The sequence below is a fragment of the Gekko japonicus genome, unplaced genomic scaffold (genome assembly GCF_001447785.1).
Source record: "Gekko japonicus isolate JY-2015 unplaced genomic scaffold, Gekko_japonicus_V1.1 scaffold1498, whole genome shotgun sequence".
Classification (NCBI taxonomy): Eukaryota; Metazoa; Chordata; class Lepidosauria; order Squamata; family Gekkonidae; genus Gekko; species Gekko japonicus.
Window position 1 is genome coordinate 458,464 of NW_015176494.1, and position 12,081 is coordinate 470,544.

Here is a 12,081-nt window from a genome sequence, read left to right on the forward strand (position 1 = left end):
CGTCATTTCCAACTCAGCAGAAGGGAGTCATAGGATCCAATCCCATATAAGCTCAGGCAATACTATTACAGGTCCTAATAACATCAGGGGTACCATGCCAGTTCATTCTCCCATGTAATACATGCCATCATGTGTCAACAATGCCCCTTTGCTCTCGACACTGGATGAACAGGGCAGTCCAAGCACAAATCTGCTGTTGAAAAATGCAATATTCAGAAATCAGCAAGGGAATGTTTTTTATGGGCCAGGAGATTACTGTTGTCCTACCAGAAAGTTCAAAGGGATAATCAAGCAGAAGTGATGAATTAGGATTCATCAAGAGGTACAGTACCTGTAAGGGATTTCGACACTCATTATGAGAGATGATAGCTCAGCATGCTGCCCTCTTTACAGACGGTAATGCATTCTGCTTAATCATCTTTCACAATGCACCTTATTTGATTAGATCTGAATGTCTCATCAGTGCATCTATAAGCAGTCAGGTCTCCCCGAACTCTGAATGAATTACAGTTATGGTTTCAAACTGGCCTCTCTCTGTAGCATCTCCCCAGTCCCCCCCCCCCTTTCTGTGGCTTGTAACATTAAATATAAATATCTCTGATGCGGATGTACACTTTGAGCATCTGATGAAGTGATCTCAGACTCAAAAAACCTCGTGCTGGGATATGTTTCGTTAGTCTTTAAGGTGTCACCGACTTTCTAGTTAGTTTTGCTGCAAGCAGTTTTCACTCTACCCCTCTGGAATTATAGGCCAAAAAGGTGCCCTGTGGGATATAAGACCTTTGGATCAAGGCCAAGACGGAAACGGCCAGTTACCTGTCATCTCTGTAATGCATTTATTAGAGTTGCAGGAGTCAAAGACCTAAACTCCTATTTCTAGACAGATCAGCCAGGTGGAAGCCTCCAGGACTCAAACAGATGTTCCACTTAAAGCTCCAGCCCATGCTGCCACGCTACCTTGTAACCTCATGGCCCCAACTCCAGTCCAGCACCTACCATCAGCCAACAGGTCCAGTGAATTACAATTGCAGCCGTCGAACTTGAGCAGGTCCACCCCCCAGCTGGCAAAGGTTTCCGCATCCAGCTCGTAGTAACTGTAGCTGCCAGGAAAGCCCGCACAGGTTTTGTTCCCGACATCGGCGTAAATGCCCAGCTTCAGCCCTTTGGAGTGGACCTGGATCATGGACAGTAACAGGCAAACACAGCGGGATCAAGGGAATGGAGAGCTTGGGTTTCTTTAAAAGTGGAGATCAGAAAGCACATGGCCAGCTTAGTTGAGGGGGGAAATGACTGAGAAATGGCTGATCCTAGATAATAAAAGACAGGGGGGTGAGCAAAGGACAGTTGGGGGGCACCCTGAAATCACACAGGGAGCGATCTGTGGTTATGACAGCTAAATGGAACATCCATATTCAGTGGCAGTATAACTCTGGATACTAGATACTACGGGACAGATAAGAGGGAATTACTATTTCCTTCATGATCAGGGGACAGATAACAGAGAAGTAGTTTCCTTTATGCTCTGCGTCCAAGTTCCCAGAAGTATCTGGCTGTTCTCTGTTGGTAACAGAAAACTGGAATAGACGGATCTTTGGTCTAATCCAAGGCAGGAATTCTTAAGTCATTCTTATAGAGGGATGCACCTACAGGAGGAGGCTGGTCTGCTTGGTCACTTTCAGTCCTACCATTCTATGGGCCTGCATTTAGAGACAAGACAGAACAAGTCAGGAAAACTCTCTCATCTTCCCCAAAAGGGGATAAGATGTCAACAGCATCTCTTCCTACACTCCTTAACTGCCCAGAACTGGAAGAAGCAGAGGAGAGAGATTAGCACGCATTCACTCACATAGTCAGCTAATTTGGCGATCCCACTGGGGAAGCGTTTGGGGTCTGGCTGCAGTCGGCCCTGCTCGTCACGGGTCGGAGCCATCCAGCAATCATCGATGCACAGGTACTGGTACCCCACGTCCCTCCAGCCTTCGGACACCATCAGATCAGCCATCTCCATGAACAGCTTTTCACTGAGGGGGACAGGAGAGAAGGGTCACGAGCAACTAGAGGGAACTGGAAAGGGGGAAAGGAGAACATGGAGATCTGTACTCTGGCACTGAAGTACTGCGTGGGATCTAAATATTCACAGCTACGAATTTGGAGAAGGGGGGATAATCCAAGGAGACAACTTGGATCTTGTTCATAATAGAGTAACGCTTGTATAAATGACCGCATTCCACCAGCATTAGATTTGCCTGGTCTACAGTGGTCACCACTCAACTACTATGATCATGACTACAATTTGTTTTATTTATCTATTCTATTGGACTTCTAGCCTGCCCTCACCTGCACAGCAGGCTCAGGGCTGGTAACAGCAGTGTTAAAAACAATGCCACAAGTTACTTATTGAAACCAATTATCAGCACAACGTTAAACTAAAGAATTCAGATGGTGATATAGGCACACAATGCATGTTATCCAAAAATGAGGTAGTACGGCCCGTGTGTTGCTGAAAACTGCACAATGACAAGGGGAGTGGTGGAGAGAGAGCTGAGCTGGGGGAGGCCGATTCGATCGAAACTTCACTGCCTCAACCGCATGCCCAGTGAAACATTTCTGTCTCGCAGAAGTGTGTTAGGTGACTGTGTCAACGAGCTGAAAGAGTGCTGCGAAACCTGTCCAGGTCCCCCCCCCTTACAAAATACTCAAGACCGCCATTGTGTGATGTATTGACTGGAGTGTCAGACTAGAACCTGGAAGGCTCTAGGCTCAAATCCCCACTCTGCTGGGTGACCCTGGGCCAGTCACAAACACACACACACACACAGCCCGACCTCACAGGAGTGCTGTGAGGATAAAATGGAGGAGACGAAGACAACACAGGCTGCTTCGGGTCCCCACTGGGGAGAACTTCAGGATATTAATAAAGTAAATGAATACCAGACACCACAGTGACAAGAGCTTTCGAATTCCTCCAAAAACCCACTTCAAACTTTGCCTTAGCCTTGTTGGTTCTTAGCCTCCAGTTGAAGCTAAGCTTAAATATGTGCAAAGCTCTCTTCTCTACATTCCTGATAGCATTATGTAAGTGATTAAGAGAGCAATCCTAAACAAGTCTGCTCAGAATCCTATTCAAGCCTGTCCAATGGGGCTTACTTCTGGGATAAGTGTTCTTAGGATCAATGCTTCCTCTAGGCTGTGGAGTCTTGTGAGCAAAAATTCTATGTTGTGAGCTACTGCCATTAAAGTGGTGAGCGAGCCATTTGGCTACTGCATAAATTAGTTTGCTCTGGAGCCCTCCTTCCTGAGCTAAGACAAAAATGTGTGAGCTGGAGGCTAAAAAACTGTGAGCTAGCTCACACTAACTCAGCGTACAAGGAACACTGCTTAGGATGGCACTGTAAGTTCCATCCGGGGACATTGAAAGTTCAGCCGATCACTTTAACCTGCTAGACTGTGGAATGACTGTTTCATTGTAGGTGACATAGACCTTTAAGGGGAAAACCGGCAATCCCCAACAAAGTCAGCCCACACAGGCAGACTGGTTTTTTTGCAGCTAAGCAACCCCACCTTGAAACAAAAAGGGAAACTGGAAGTTCGTGTCTGACTTGCACAGTCTAGCCAAGGTTACACAATTCGTATCTGAGACAATTCCATATCAGACATGCCACTCAACCCAGGACAGCAGAGATTCCTGAACCTCCGTTGCTCAAATCCCTAGGAATTTTATTTAGATGCTTAGGAACCGAGATATATTTTTCCTCTTCCTGTAATGGGACACGTTACCTCAGAATTCAATGTCTGTTCCTAAACTATGTTTCTGACACACATAGAACTTGAATCTAAATATTTCCACATCAGCACACAAGAACAGTTCTGTATGCCTGAGTCCAGCAAGTGTCAAAGACACCCACAGCACCCTACCAAATGTGCACAGTCACTGGCACCAGACAAATGTGTAGGCATTTGCCAGTCCATGACGACAACCTCCTACTCTAGAGGGTCAGAGTAGGAGTCACAAAGGTATCAGGGATATCAGTAACCTTTAAAAGTGCAAAGGCCTACAAAATGGGCCTAATCAACAGGTGAAACTTTCTTAATGCTGCTTCTTCAAGCTAAGACAAGCTTCATGCCTTTAATTTTGCCCACTACCCAGGTGCTAGAACCAACTGTAAGCATAAGACAGTGGTGAACAGATCTTCACGTCACATCTACAGGAGAATGGGCCTGCCTTTCCCTTAAATTGGGACACCATAGCCCATAATTGCAGCACAAGAGGCCAGAGTTCAGCATTTCTTAGCATAAAAGTGCCTGTCACTGAATCATCATGCAAAGATATTCAGGTTACTTGGAAAGGAGAACTGGATACAATGCGTAAAGGGGGAAAACACCACACGTCTGTAGCCCTGTTAGTCAGCATGTGGCAACCTTCAGAATTTTTTTTAAAGAAGTCTTGTAGTATGTTAAATTCATTGTGGCAAAGGTTTTCATGAATTCAAATCCACTTCAACACACGCATGAGTGTTCTTCATTGTTGACAGGCATTGTTAAACAAATTGTTAAACACACATACATAAGTACAGAAGTAGAAAAACAGTATACTTTATAGCCAAAGTACCATGGAAGTCTGTGACGTGTCGACGTACAAAATGTGTGGGCCCAGTGTGGTATAGTGGTTACTCAAGGTCAAATCCACACTCAGGCCATGGAAACTCTCGGAGTGACCTTAGCCAGTCACACACTCACCCCAACCTACCTCACAGGGTTGTTGTTAGGATAAAATGAAGGACAGGCTTCAGGTTCCCAGTGGGGAGAAAGGAAGAGTATAAAATAAAGTGAATGAATTAATAAAATAAGCAAAGTGGCCACTCAGAAGAAGAAGAGATTGGATTTATACCCCGCCCTTCACTACCCAAAGGTGTCTCAGAGCGGCTTACAAACTCCTTTCCCTTCCCCTCCCCACAACAGACACCCTGTGAGGGAGGTGGGGCTGAGTGACAGAGACTGCTCTTTTTCAAGAACAGCTGTGGCAGAATTATGGCTTGCCCAAGGTCATCCAGCCAGGTGAAGTGGAGGAGTGAGGAATCAAACCCAGTTCTCCCAGATTAGAGTCCCTGCACTTAACCACTACACCAAACTGGCAAAACCACCATATTCCTAGTTTTACTCTATTAACCTAACTCCCTTAGTAGGAGAGAGAAAAACTAGTCTCCACTAAACCATACAAATGGCATTTAACTTAGACATTAATGTTAAACTGTACATGATCTTCTTTTTTTTTTAATTAACATTTTGATAATTGACAAACAAGCAGCACTATAAGTACAGTATTTTCCAATAGAATAGTATACAGTTGGGCAAGCTAGCCTGGTACTATCAAACTTCTGACTGGCTGCAACTCTCCAAGAACCAGGCCAGGGGCGTTTTCTCACCTGTATCGGGTGCATTTTTATCCCAGCCGTTCTTTAAGGGGCTCAGCAGATGGTCCTCCTTTCCTCATTCTAGTACAACCCTGTGAGGTGGATTAAACGGACAGCGCAGGACGAGCCCAAATGCTACCCAGTTAATTTTATGGCCGAGAGAGATTTTCATCATAGGTCTTATCCTAACCACTATCCCACACTTCGCGATCAATGCTCCCCGCCCCCATTTACAAATGCAACAGTGCCCCTGAGCACGTGCGGAGCGCCACGCACGCTCCAGCCATGCAAACGTTTACAAAGACTCCAATTCCTTCCCAGAAAAAGTGTCTACCTGATGCACCGTCGGGGATCTTGGGAGCAGTCGGTTTGACAGAGGAAGCGTTCCCAATGCAGCCACCCCATGGGCGGCGTCAGCGCCAGCCCGTTCTCCAGCGCGTCAGCCGGGCACGCCAACTCCAGCAGCACCACCACGACCAGCACCAGAAGCCTCCTCACCCGGTTCGGGCCCCCTCTCCGGTTGGCCCCCGCAGCCATTCTTCGCTCCGCTCCCCTACAGCCGCGCCTCACTCACAATCCAGGCAGCAAGAGGAACGGGGCAACCTGCAGCCAACTGCAGCCCTTCCTTCTAGCAGAGGGGCCAATCACGGCCAGGTTCTTCCTGGCCGAGGCGCCGTCCGACAGAACTGAAATTGTTGCAAAAAGGGGGAAGCGAATGCTTGGTCATGTGACAAAGTACCACGTGGTCCGAACGTTCTAAAAGTACCACAAGTGCTGAGCTCGAGCTTCATTCTCATATCCCTTTAACTCTTGCATTTACGAGCTAATGTGCTGCTATCCGTTGATCTTACCGGCCACCTGATCCAATTTCAGCTCTGCATATGCATCTAGGCTCTGAGTGGCCTTTCCTAATGGCTGTGTGTCCCCCCTCCCCCTCCCCCTGTAAGTAACCCTTGAGGAGATTTTATTCCATTTGTCTGAAGAAGTGTGCATGCACATAAAAGCTTACACCTTGAATGGAACTTTGTTGGTCTTAAAGGTGCCAGTGGACTCAGACTTTATTCTATGTTATAAAGGGGGGAAAGCAGTGTTAACTCTTTTGTCGCTGCAGCCCATTTAGTCGCTGCAGTCCCCAGAGAGTACTGCGTTCAGGGGCCCAGAACCGATTGGCCCTCCTGAGTCTTAAGGAGGCCAGGCTGTTGACAGCCAGGGCCAGGGCTTTCTTGGTGGCAGCCCCATCCTGGTGGAATGAGCTCCCAGAGGAGATCAGGGCCCGGGGTCTTTTACAGTTCTGCAGGGCCTGTAAAACAGGGCTCTTCCGCCAGGCTTTTGGAGCAGCCCCCACCACTAACAGCTAGGATAGGAAGCCCGCTGCCTTCGCAGGTCGTCGTAATAACAGCCTGTGCCAGCCACCTGCAAGATATTCGAGGGAGATCTACAAGCCGGTTATGGGAACAGAGCTGATATGGTAGCCATCGCTGTTTTAATAACAAGAACACTAGCACATTATGTTATTGTTAATTGGTTTTAGCACGGTTTCAAATGTTTTGTTTTATTGTAACCATGTGCCGATTTCATGTAAGCCGCCCTGAGCTGGCTTCGGCTGGGAGGGCGGGGTAGAAATGTGAATAAATAAATAAATTTTGAACAAAGAAGCAGATTAGATTTACGCTTCCGGCTGTGCCTTTAGCTGGCTCCCGTCCCTGTCCTAAATGGATTCATGGAGGCAGCCAAGCAGATAGTTTTGTAATCCACCTGTGCATCTTTTCTCTTGAGCTCTGGCAAGCTAGCTTTGATTTCCGTGCTAAAAACATTTTCCCCTCATAGCTCGTCATTCCTCTGCATAGCAAATGTATCATGATGGTAAATGAGAGCAGCAAAACCGAGAGCTTCCAGTAAAAAGCAGGGTGCTGCTCGCCGTAAATTGTCGTCTATGGAGGAGAAAGCCGTAAGCTCACGTGTGTGTTTATTCTGCTGTCAAGCCACAGGCTGTGACTCACAGCTGACATGTAGAGACCCCCACAGAGTTTTCAAGGTAAGAGACCTTCAGAGTTGGTTTGCCATTGTCTGCCTCTTCGTCACAACCCTGATATTCCTTGGAGGTCTCCCATCCAAATACTAGCCAGGATTGACCCCACTTGGCTTCTGAGTTCTAACAAGATCAGGCTAGCCTGGCCTATCCAGGTCAGCAGATACAGAACCTCAGTCTCCAGCATCCCCAGGTAAAAAGATTTCAGGTAGGCTTCCTAATGTCTTTGAGAATGGATGTGTGTGTGTGTGTGTGGGGGAGAAGTATCCAGATTTAAGATACCAAAACGAAACAGAGCAAAAGCCCCACAGCATCCATCATGGAATGAAAGCAAAGAGCCAGAACCTCCCATGACCAAGCAGGACATTTTTTATTTCCGCCCTTCGACCATGATAATGTGGTAGCCAAACTTCGTTTTGACGGGCGGGTCTGTGTACACAGGTTTGTCCATACTGCTGACGGGCAAGGCGAAGGCTGCCTCTTGGAAGGGGCCGACCATGGAGCCTCTGCTCATCCAGCCCAAGTCACCCTGGAAAAGTAATGGAAGGGGGAGGGGTCTTAGCAAAGTCTAAAGGTCGTTCCATCCACAAACCGCAGATCTCTGTCTCCATTTTGAGGAGCTGCAATCAACTGGCTTCCCCCGCCCACTCCTGACAACACTCTCCCGCTTTCTGCAGGGCACTGTGGCAAGAAGACCGGTCTAATGTTCAGCTCACATTCATCTCTTGTTATTTGGCATCTGAAGAAGTGTAGGCAGGGCTATTTTTGGGCAGGAACGCACAGGAACGGAGTTCCGGCTGGCTTCCAAGTTGGCCACGCCCAGCAGGAACTCACTAGCATAACAGGCCACACCCAACAGCAGAAACGCATTAGAATTGGCTACATTAGGGGTGTGTGGCCTAACATGCAAAGTAGTTCCTGCTACAAAAAAAACCCTGGGTTTTGACCACAAACAAGGTCAACAGAATAAGAAGCAAAAGGTGGGCGTGGCTGGATTACCACACTTCTGGTAACTTGGGTGTGTGGCCTAATATGCTAATGAGCTGTGCTGTCAGGGCTGTGGCCTAATATGCTAATGAGTTTCTGCTGTTGGGTGTGTCCTATTATGCTAATGAGTTCCTGCTGGGCTTTTTCTACAAAAAAAGCCCTGAGTGTAGGCACACACAAAAGCTTATACCCTGAATTAAACTTCGTTGGTCTTAAAAGTGTCACTAGACTCAAACTTTGTTCCCTTGTTATTTATTAAGATATCCATATCTTTCTCTTATGATTCAAGGCATCTTACAATGCCAAACATCAAAAACATGCTGTAATCCTCCACAAGGAAATGCCTGCATCTTAAACCCCGTTAAAAGCCCACTCAAATAAAATGCCCCCTCCCCTCTTCAGGGAGCCCATTCCACAAGGTGGGAGCCAGCAGAGGAAAGGAATGGCTTCTAGTAGGTGCCAAGTGGTCCACTTTAAATGGGTTGGAAACCAGAAGGTGGCAAACAGAGGGCCATAGTTGGCACGTGGTGAGGGATGGTCTGTTAGACCTTTTCTTTTCCCATTTCCCCCCTTCACTCTCCCTCCCCGTTGACCAGGCTACCATTATAGAATCTTAGACATTAGGCTCTTTGGGTACAGAGACATATTATCTTTTCCCATCATGTCATTCTGCAAAGCACCCAGGATGCATCCTACCAGCTTTTCTGCTCAATTTTGCCCATCCTCACTGCAGCCCCATCCATGATCTTCAGCATAACTTTTTCAGTGGCCATAAGAGGGGGTGGGGTTCTTCTGCCAGAAGAAACACCGGCAGGGTCCTACCCACTGTATTTCGATGGTGCTGTATAAAGCACAGTTGTATAAAACAAGGAGATTCCATCACCAACCCCATAAATTTCACTTGCTCAGTTTGGTGTAGTGGTTAAGTGTGCGGACTCTAATCTGGGAGAACCGGGCTTGATTCCCCACTCCTCCACACGCAGCTGCTGATGTGACCTTGGGTCAGTCACAAGCTCTGGCACAGCTGTCCTTGAAAAAGAGCAGTTTGTGTCAGAGCTCTCTCAGCCCCACCCACCTCACAGGGTGTCTGTTGTGGGGAGGGGAAGGGCAGCCCCCAATCCAATAAAACTTTAAAGCACCATCACAGGGTGCTAAAAAAAAGAAAAGAAAGGACAATTAGAGGACTGGCAAGTCAGTGGGTTATCTGGTAAGATAGATGTGTTTCATAACAGATGTTCACCTAAAGGTTAAGAGTTGACAGAAACAGTTAGGAAATGGGCTCTTCATTCATTGCTTTATTATTAGGTCGAGTCGAGGTGCACGTAATAAAATTTATTTGCTGCCTTCTTGGGAAGAGGGGATGACTTCAGGATTTAAGGAGGTCTCAGTTGGCTTCATTTGTCCTTAACGTCATTGTCACATGGCCCAATATAACTGACTAGACGGCATAATAGCCCCATCAAATTTATTATGTGATTCCTGATTAGCTGGGATGACTCCAGGGAGGAGAAAGAAACCCTTGTCTCCAGTGCAAACAGAACAAAACAAAACCCTCCAGCACTGAAGCAGATGAAAAAAGGGAAACAAAGCAGTGAACAAAACCAGACAAAGAGGAATATTAAGAAGATTTGGTGGGGGCAACTGAAAATAAACCTGGGGAACATTCAGCATAGTCAAAAGTCTATAGAACAGGGTAAAACGGCAAACTCTTCCAATTTTCTATGGGAATACTGGTAAACATGGCTCTACATCCAGGCACTCATGGACAGCGAATAAAGTATAGGATTGATATGGGGGAGATCTGGGTTCGAATCCACATTTAGCAATGAGGTTCCTGATATTGTGATCTCAGGCCAGTGACAGTCTGTCCGCCTAACTTGTTTGGTGTAGTGGTTAAGTGCGCGGACTCTAATCTGGGAGAACCCGGTTTGATTCCCCACTCTTCCACTTGCACCTGCTGATGTGACCTTGGGTCAGTCACAAGCTCTGGCACAGCTGTCCTTGAAAAAGAGCAGTTTGTGTCAGAGCTCTCTCAGCCCCACCCACCTCACAGGGTGTCTGTTGTGGGGAGGGGAAGGGAAAGGAGTTTGTAAGCCGCTCTGAGACTCCAAGTGAAGGGCGGGGTATAAATCCCATCTCTTCTTCTTCTTCTCTGCTGCCCACTCAAAGGCTGCAGTCACACACACTAAATAATCCACTTTCAGTGCACTTACCAACTGGATTTTACTGTGTGAACTGGCAAAACCCAGTTGGAAAGTGCATTGAAAGTGGACTGAAAGTGGATTGTTTAGTGTGTGTGACCGCAGTCCAGGTGTCGCTCCTGAATCAGGAAGTTCAGATCGCAAGCTGCCCGGTGCCCCCAAATTTGCCAGCAGAATGTGGGGGGAAAAGAGTTCTACAGCTAAGGCAAAACAAGACTATGGTATCCTTACTGCCCACTTTCTCACATAGTCTGCCAGGACAAAGTGTGACACCATTCTAGAGCAATTCAGGTGGGTAACCGTCTTGAACTGAAGCAACAGAACAAAGTTTGATCTCCTCCCTTGGGTTTTTAGTTAGTAGTGAGTTCTTTTGCTTTATCCTATATATGTAGTCCCCCCCTTCCTCCGGGGGCTCAAAAAAGAAAAAAGAAAAAAAAGGACCAAGTTTGAGTCCAGTGGCACCTTCAGCTTTGTCCTACAACTCTGGATCAGTTGACCCTGTCCCTGTGACCATTCCAGAAAACGGGGATGGGCACATACCCCCTGCCTGGCTTTGTCCTCACTGTACTGGGACGCAACTTCACTGAACCGCACGCCGGCCTTCAGCTTCTCCAGGGCCTCCAGGGCTCTACTGTGCTTCTCACACAAAATGTGCCTCACCTAGAAAAAAGCAAGGCATATTAAGAACCCAGACCTCCTGCATCAGTGGCTCAAAAACAAACACTATGGCCACATTCTTTCATAGGAAACCTGATGAGCATCTGCACCTTCTCGCCCACTGCAAGCAACCCTTTGCCTGCTCCCTACCCTAAACATCATTATTTTTTAACCAGCTATATTCATTTTATCTGTCACAAGGCTACTTTTGTCTGATTTGTAGATAAGGTTTAGAGCCCGCACTGCTGCATATGAAATCAGAAGTTCCTTATTTATCTGTATAGTTTTAAATCTCCCTGCTGCATCTGGGTCTTGAGCTACACTTGCAGTCGAGAATCATTTCTGGTTTCTCCCCAAAACGCTTTCATTTATATATAAACAACACAAAAGAATAGATAACATACCTCCCTAAAGAGTATAGCTAATCAAATGATATATAAGACTAAAATCTATCTTGGAATTTACTGTTCCAGACTATAACAAACACAGAGTCTATTTCTGAACAAACTGATTTGTTGCGTCACATTTTTAGACCTCACATTAAGTTAGTTTTGTCATTAATACAATTTCCAGATTCTCTGAAACCAATCCTTGAGTGGTTTGAATGTTGTGATCATTTTTTGCGACCCACCTCACCCTACTAACGCAAATTAGCAGTGAGAGACTCTGAAGCAAATCCTGTTCCCACCCCAGTTCCCAATATGGAAGAATAACACTGCAGAATACTCTTCATCGGGGATGGGTGGGTGTTTGTCTTCCAACATGGCTAGTTGTGTGTCAGACTTCAGGGCAGTGT

General features: G+C 46.7%; 2 protein-coding genes across 2 annotated transcripts in view; both read right to left on the reverse strand.

The window, feature by feature from the left end:
* GLA (galactosidase alpha) overlaps positions 1 to 5,992 on the reverse strand; it is a 13,690-nt gene extending 7,698 nt beyond the window's left edge. The window contains 3 exon segments of the mRNA XM_015427282.1: positions 997 to 1,174; positions 1,847 to 2,021; positions 5,746 to 5,992. Coding sequence (XP_015282768.1) covers positions 997 to 1,174; positions 1,847 to 2,021; positions 5,746 to 5,948 — 556 coding nt within the window. The 5' untranslated portion in view covers positions 5,949 to 5,992.
* Positions 5,993 to 7,796: 1,804 nt separating this feature from the next.
* On the reverse strand, positions 7,797 to 11,288 carry PIN4 (peptidylprolyl cis/trans isomerase, NIMA-interacting 4; the record flags this gene model as incomplete). Its single annotated transcript, XM_015427281.1, has 2 exons — positions 7,797 to 7,969; positions 11,169 to 11,288. Coding segments are annotated over 2 exons (279 nt in total), but the record flags the coding sequence as incomplete, so codon positions are not given.
* Between the last annotated feature and the right edge of the window lie 793 nt (positions 11,289 to 12,081).